The sequence below is a fragment of the Myotis lucifugus genome, unplaced genomic scaffold (assembly GCF_000147115.1).
Source record: "Myotis lucifugus unplaced genomic scaffold, Myoluc2.0 scaffold_222, whole genome shotgun sequence".
NCBI lineage: Eukaryota > Metazoa > Chordata > Mammalia > Chiroptera > Vespertilionidae > Myotis > Myotis lucifugus.
The window spans coordinates 1,284,422-1,292,436 of NW_005871270.1; the positions used below are offsets into that span (position 1 = coordinate 1,284,422).

The window sequence follows — 8,015 nt, forward strand, 5'->3', positions numbered from 1 at the left end:
GAAGGGGGCCGCCGCGCACCTCCCCGGGTGCGGTTTTTTCTGCTAGGTTAGGCTCTCTGAGGTCTCGCGGGCCTGGACATTCCCCGGGAATAGGTGGTCCGCCGGGAGCCGCCGGCGAGGGGCTGCCGTTCCGCCGTGGCATCCGGCTGCTGGACAGCGGCTCCGTGGAGAACGTGCTGCAAGTCGGTAGGTGCTCGCCGGGATGGTGTCTGGTCCCGGCCTCTTCCTCCGCAGGTGCCTGCTCCTCGCCCCATCCCCGGCCCGGGCCCGCGGCTTTCGCCCAACTTCTGCTCCCTCCCCGGGAACGGACGACCCGCATCCAAACTTTTCTCGGCATTTCGGGCAGGTCCGCCGCTGCTCTCGCCCCGCACCCGCCCGCCATCCCGGTTTCGTTTCCTTTGAAGAGCGAATAGGTCTCTTTTACTCTTCCATTCTACACCCATACCAGAGGCAGAAAGGATGGGGAGGAATGCCTTTTGGGATGTAATAATTTCTGGAATGCGTTTTTTTCTAATTTAAGTTTAGCGAGGAGGGAATTGTTGGTGAATCTGGAGCAAGTGATCTTAACAGGGACTGTCTGAGGGACAGGCTGTCAGAGGCAGGTCTGGAGTCTTAGCAGATTGAAGCTGGGTATAATTAACTTTAACATTGGGGGGGAAAATCAACAAAATACAGCGCATTTCAGGCAATTCAAATGTTCTTGCTTTAATATTTTTTCCTCCTGGACCAAATACTTGGGAGTCGAGGCTGCGGACTTAACAATAAGCGAAGATGGAAATGTGACAGCTTCGCTTCTCTGCACCCCCCGCCCAAGGAGAAAAGCGCTGCACAATCCGGAGTGGGGGCGGGGTCCGTCTCCCTTGTCACATTGGGGTGAATCAAAAGCTGGTCACGTTGGGTTTTTCAGATGCGTCTCATTTAACAAGTCTCCCTATTTGCTTTTTGTTTGTGGGAAAATGAAAAATGATTTCTTTTTTTTGTTGTTGTCTTTTTTACTCCTTCGGCGATTCTAGTCAGTTTGTTAATCTTATTAAATATAAAAATACAGTAGTTCTGATTTCTGGAATGGTTAGGAAGAAAAGGGGAAAATGACATTGTTTAACATTGACTTGCTATGTGGAAAATTAAAGCACTGATTTTTTTTTTCTGTTTGGATTATTAAAGCATTCTGGAAGTGCGAGTTATCTTAATGCATTTTATTGTACGATATATGCACATACTTATTTTGAAAAATATTGATTTTTGAAAGGAGTTGGAGAGAGGTTGTTTTTAGAATTAAGCACAGGAACACACATAAACCCCAAACATCTAGATCTCTTCTGCACAGGTAAAATTAACATATTTGATTTTTTTTTCTTTTTTGAAGAGTAGTACATTGTGGTGTTTCATATAAAGTAATCTATTTCTGGTTATTGAGAATCACTGAATCCTGTGTTTCTTTTTAAAACAACAGTATTCCACAATTTGTTTTGCAAATGTGAAATGTAAATTTATCTAAATTGATCCTGTGTCTGAATACAGTGACAGTGGATTGAGGAAGTTTTATTTGAAAAAGACTAGTCCTTTGTATATTTGTGTGTATTTTTTCTTCTTTTTTTTCTTTCTTTTTTATTTTGTGTGTATTTTTGAAAGAATGAATTGAGTAATCAGATAATTAAGATGTATAGCTTTAACATTGAAATACTGAAAACATGAAAATGAATATAGGCATTTCTCTATTAGTCTGTAAACTTTTTTCTTAGATCAGTTAACTTTTAAGATTCTTGTTTACAATATTTTAAATTGAAATGTGTCAATTTAAGTGGTCATTTTATAGTAAGAGATGGATTCGAAAGAATTTTCAAACTTGAGAGGACAAATAAGGTAGAGGAAAAGTTTTAAAGAGGTTTTGAAAGTGACTATAATGTTAAGTTCTAAATGAAATCAGATTTTGTGGATAATCCAGGTCATGTTTAAATCAGATATTTTTCTTTTATAATATGATAGCATGCTTATTAGGGGTAATGAGGTTTTGTATGAGAGTTTTGGGGACCAGAGAAAAGACACATAAGATTTTGGATTTCATAGACGAAGGCAGGTAGAAGAATGAATTAATCACTTTTAGGTATGTAATGCTATTTGAAAACCCTGAGCTATGTAATCTTTATTCTTCTGACCTTAATTTATGCTAATGAATGTGGAAGAAAAGGATATGCCATTCTGTATCCTTATGAGTTCTGTATCAGGCATGAACCATCTTTTAATATGTAAAATTAGGGACTCATCTCTCATCTTTTAAATTTAAAATGTATGTGACTTAATCTAGAAGATAGATTTTATAAAAGTACTAGAGGCTCGGTGCACGAAATTCGTGCATGGGTGCAGTCCCTAGGCCTGGCCAGTGATCAAAGCGTTAGCATCTGGTGTGGAAGAGCAGGTCCCAGCTGACCTCTGGGCCCTGGGCAGCATCTGGGCCCCTGGACCCCTGCACGTCCCCTCTGCCTGAGTCACGGTGCCCGAGTTCCCACGCGGAGAGGTGGTGAGCGCAGTCGGATGCCACTGGCCGGGATGTAGCATGGGCCTCTGGGCCACTCAGTGGTGCTACACGGAAGCCGAATGGATAGCACCCTCTCTCCCGACTAGCCTCGCAGACCGGCTCCTGCACAAACCCATAAGGAGCCCGACCGGCCCCTGCAGTCCCGGCTGCCGCCCGGCTCACTCAGAAGAGGCTGTGCAGGTGCTGGGTGGGCTCCTCGTGGGTGCCAGGCACCTGAGCGTGGGGGCCTCCGTGGCATGCAAGCCCTGGAGTCTCGGGGGAGGGTAGCAGGGGAAGTGAGAGCGAGCTTGGCAGACACCCCACATTCTCACTGCACCTCCATCCCCGTCACCCCCGCCCCCAGATAGCCGGTGAGAGGTCGGTGAGAGGTCGCAGCCCCTCGCCCGCCCACCTGCCCGCCCCCAGTTCCCTGTCCCAGCCTGGGGCCCAGCCCCGATCCAGCGATCAGGGTCTGTCGGCCCGCTGGTTGCTGTCTGCGGGGCGATGGGTCAGGGCTGCCCCCCCCCCCCCCACGCCCTCCTCCGGCTCCCACAGCACCTGGGAGCCAGGTAGCGGCCCCGCCCCCCACTGCCACTGCTGGTCACCCTCTGCAGGGCTATCGGGCCCCACTCGCACTGCCAGTGCTGCATCACCGACCCCCGCCATGTTTTGTGCTGCCCCCTGGTGGTCAGTGCATGTCATAGTGAGCAGTTGAACTCCCAGTCTAGGGGACAATTTGCATATTAGGCTTTTATTATACAGGATAGGATTGCCAAAAGATGAGTGAGAAAGTAATTTAGAAAGCAGAATAGTTATCATGTTCTTCAGTTTATAACTTCACTTCAGACTCAATTTAATTACTAATGAGTGGTGCTAATTAAAAATTCTACATATTTTCCTTACTATTTCCAAGCTATAGTTATAACCTCAGAATTGGGAAGTTAGTGAAGACTGATGCTTTAGGAAGGAAGGGAAGAAAGGGTAGTTCTATAACAACATTTTTTAAAAGAAAAGATTCCTAAAGGGATTTAAATAAAGAAAACAGAAAGACCTTATAATAAAAACAAATTAGTAAATCTTAAAAATAAAAAAAATGGCAAACACAAAACAAAAATTTTGAAGGAAAATGAATTAGACAATAAAAACTTTTTCAAGCCCTAACCGGTTTGGCTCAGTGGATAGATCGTCAGCCTGCGGACTGAAGGGTCCCAGGTTCGATTCTGGTCAAGGGCATGTACCTTGGTTGCGGGCACATCCCCAGTAGGGGGTGTGCAAGAGGCAGCTGATCAATGTTTCTAACTCTCTATCCCTCTCCCTTCCTCTCTGTAAAAAATCAATAAAATATATTTAAAACAAACTTTTTCAAAAAGGAGATATATTAAATTCAGTAACTTGTGATTACTTAAAAAAATTTTTTAAAAAAAATATATATTTTATTGATTTTTTACAGAGAGGAAGGGAGAGGGATAGAGAATCAGAAACATCGATGAGAGAGAAACATCAACCAGCTGCCTCCTGCACACCTCCCACTGGGGATGTGCCCGCAACCAAGGTACATGCCCTTGACCGGAATCGAACCTGGGACCCCTCAGTCCGAAGGTCGATGCTCTATCCACTGAGCCAGACCGGTCAGGGCTTTTTTTTTTTTTTTTTCAGAGAGGAAGGGAGAGGGAGAGAGATTGAAACATCAATGATGAGAGAGAATCATTGATCCGCTGCCTCCTGCACGCCTCCTGCTGGGGATCGAGCCTGCAACCCAGGCATGTGCCCTTGACCGGAATTGAACCCAGGACCCTTCAGCCAGCAGGCCATGCTGTATCAACTGAGCCAAACTGGCTAAGGCACTTGTGATTATTTTTCACATGGAATGTGGTAATTAATGGGAATCATGGACTGACTGAAAAGCAAGTACTCTGTAGAAAACATCAGATTTTTGAATCAGAATGAAAACTTTCCCAGCTTGATGTAAACAAATGAGAGAACTATAGGTTGTTAAGCTCAAAGGATACATTTCTTTTACACAACAGTGTTGAATCAGAGGTATTATTCCTTTTGTTTTTATTGTTCCTTTTAAAAGGGGACAATTGTAAATTAGTCTTTTCATAGACATCTGTAATTTTGAAGCTGTGCAAATAGACTTAGAGCAGTGGTTCTCAACCTTCTGGCCCTTTAAATACAGTTCCTCATGTTGTGACCCAACCATAAAATTATTTTCGTTGCTACTTCATAACTGTAATGGTGCTACTGTTATGAATCATAATGTAAATATCTGATATGCAGGATGGTCTTAGGCGACCCCTGTGAAAGGGTCGTTCGACCGCCAAAGGGGTCGCGACCCACAAGTTGAGATCCGCTGACTTACAGTCTGATGATCTCTTAGTATTATGAAGGTAATAAAGTTCAGATGCTCTCAGCATCTGCATTTTTAAACTGTTTAAGAAGCCCATGGAAATAGCAATAGTATAAACGTTGGGAAAATATTAATTCAGAAGTCTGAAGATGGTATAAGAATGGGAAAACTATAATTTACTAATAATTTAAAAATGTGGACCCTTTTCCTGTCCATCATATTTTAAATTAATTTCCCTTTGTTTGCTAAAACTTAAAGGAGGTTTGTGTCTTTTCAAAAAAATATATACATTTTTCCTATTCATTCATGATTTTATTGGGAAGCCTGAAGAATTAATAAATTCAGGAAAAGCCAGCCTGTTTTTATTTTGCTTAGATCTATCAACACCTGACAAACTGACATGACTGGCAAGCTTCATCAACATACATTGATGTAGCAATATAAAATCCTTCTCCATGTTATGGTTCCCTATGGTGAAAAAGTAATGTTGTTAATCTTTACGCTCACTCAATATTATATTACTGGAGGCCCTGTACCCTCTCACAATCGGGACCCCTTAGGGGATGTCGTACTGCCAGTTTCTGCCTAATTCCTACAGGCCAGGCCGAGGGACCCCACCGGTACACAAATCCATGCACCAGGCCTCTAGTATGCATATAAGATCTTTGGTTAATCTCTTCCTGCCTTCCCCTCTCTCCCCTTCCCTCTGAGATTCATCAGTCTGTTCCATGTTTCCATGCCTGTATGTTAAGCATCTGCCCCCTGGTGGTCAGTGCGTGTCATAGAGAACGGTCGAATGGTTGCTTAGGCTTTTATATGTATACTAGAGGCCCGGTGCACAAAAATTTGTGCACTCGGGGGGGAGGGGAAGTCCCTCAGCCCGGCCTGTGCCCTCTCGCAGTCTGGGACCCCTCGGGAGATAACGACCTGCTGGCTTAGGTCTGCTCCCGGGTGGCAGAGGGCAGGCCCAATCCCTAGGTGCAGCCCCTGGTCGGGCTCAGAGCAGGGCCGATTGGGGAGTTGGGGTACCGCCCCTTGTCATGCACAGAGCAGGGCGGATTGGGAGGTTGCGGCGCCACCCCCTGTCACACACAGAGCAGGGCCGATCAGGGGGTTGGGGTGCTGCCCCCTGTCACGCACAGAGCAGGGCCCATCAGGGGGTTGGAGAGCTCCCCCCTGTCACGCACAGAGCAGGGCCGATAGGGGAGTTGGGGCACTGCCCCCTGTCACACACAGAGCAGGGCTGATCAGGGGATTGGGGCGCCTTCCCCTGTCATGAACAGAGCAGGGCGGATAGGGAGGTTGTGGCCCCGCCCCCTGTCACACACAGAGATGCAGAGCGATCAGGGGGTTTGGGCGCTGCCCCCTGTCACGCTGATCCCGGTGCCGGGAGGCATATTACCCTTTTACTATATAAGATAGAGGCCTGGTGCACGGGTGGGGGCTGGCTGGTTTGCCCTGAAGGGTGTCCTGGATCAGGGTGGGGGTCCCCCCTGGGGTGCCTGGCCAGCCTGGATGAGAGGATGATGGCTGTTTGCAGCTGGTCACACCCCCTTCAGGGTGGGGGTCCCCACTGGGGTGCCTGGCCAGTCTGGGTGAGGGGCTGAGGGCCGTTTTCAGGCTGGCGGGTGACTGAAGCTCCCAACCTGTCCTTTTTTTTTTTTTTTTTTATTCTGGGCCAGCTTTAGCTCTGAGGCTTGGCTCCAGCTCTGAGGCCTCGGCTGCTGAAAGCAGGTATCTGGTTTGTTTGGGTTCTATAATTGTAACACTGTTGCGGTCCTGCTCATTCCAGCTCTGAGATCCCGGCTGGCTGAAAGCAGTGATCTGCGTTTGTTCTATAATTGAAACAATGTTGCGGTCCTGCTGGCTGAAGCCCGGCTGGCTGAAAGCAGGTTTCTGGGGTTTTGTTTAGCTTCTATATTTGTAACATTTCTTAAACTGCAAGCTCAGAGGCCGGCAAGGCAGGCGGGGAACGTTGGCTTCCTCCGTCACTGAAGCAAGCAAGCCTCCTGTTCGCTTCAAGCTGCCTGGCTGCCGGCCGCCATCTTGGTTGGCAGTTAATTTGCATATTGCCCTGATTAGCCAATGGGAAGGGTAGCGGAGGTACGGCTAATTACCATGTTTCTCTATTATTAGACTAGAGGCCCGGTGCACAAAAATTTGTGCACTCGGGGGGGAAGGGGGGGTCCCTCAGCCCGGCCCGTGCCCTCTCGCAGTCTGGGACCCCTCGGGAGATAAGGACCTGCTGGCTTAGGCCTGCTCTCGGGTGGCAGAGGGCAGGCCCAGTCCCTAGGTGCAGCCCCTGGTTGGGCTCAGAGCAGGGCTGATTGGGGAGTTGGGGTGCCGCCCCCTGTCATGCACAGAGCAGGGCGGATTGGGAGGTTGCGATGCCACCCTCAGTCACGCTCAGGGTGGGGCCGATTGGGGGGTTGGGGCACCACCCCCTGTCACACTCAAGGCAGGGTCGATGAGGAGGTTGCGGCGCCACCCCCTGTCACCCACAGAGCAGGGCCAATCAGGGGGTTGGGCGCTGCCCCCTGTCATGCACAGAGCAGGGCCCATCAGGGGGTTGGGGAGCTCCCCCCTGTCATGCACAGAGCAGGACCCATCAGGGGGTTGGGGAGCTCCCCCCTGTCACTCACAGAGTAGGGCCAATAGGGGAGTTACGGCACCACCCCCTGAGCAGGGCGGATCAGGGAGTTGGGGCGCTGCACCCTGTCACACTCAGGGCAGGGCCAATGGGGAGGTTATGGCTCTACCCTGTCACACACAGAGCAGGGCCTGTGGGGGGGTGGGGAGGGTTGGGGCACCACACCCTGTCACACACAGAGCAGGGCCGATCAGGGGGTTGGGATGCCGCACCCTGTCACACTGATCCGGTGCCAGGAGGCCTCGCTGCTCCGCTTATCCCGGTGCTGGGAGGCATATTACCCTTTTACTATATAGGATAGAGGCCTGGGGGCAGGCTGGTTTGCCCTGAAGGGTGTCCTGGATCAGGGTGGGGGTCCCCACTGGGGTGCCTGGCCAGTCTGGGTGAGGGGCTGAGGGCTGCCTTAAGGCTGGTGATTGACTGAAGCTCCCAACCGCTCCTTTTTTTCTTTTTTTTTCTTTTTTTATTCTGGGCAGCTTTAGCTCTGGCTCTAGCTCTGA

The 8,015-nt window shown here is 48.8% G+C and overlaps 1 protein-coding gene across 1 annotated transcript in view; it reads left to right on the top strand.

Moving 5' to 3' along the window:
• Positions 1 to 8,015, top strand: part of ZSWIM5 (zinc finger SWIM-type containing 5) — a 93,919-nt gene that overhangs the window by 1,380 nt on the left and 84,524 nt on the right. The window contains exon 2 of the mRNA XM_006098199.3: positions 47 to 186. Within this exon, the coding sequence (XP_006098261.1) occupies positions 47 to 186 (140 nt within the window). The remainder of the gene's footprint in view (positions 1 to 46; positions 187 to 8,015) is intronic.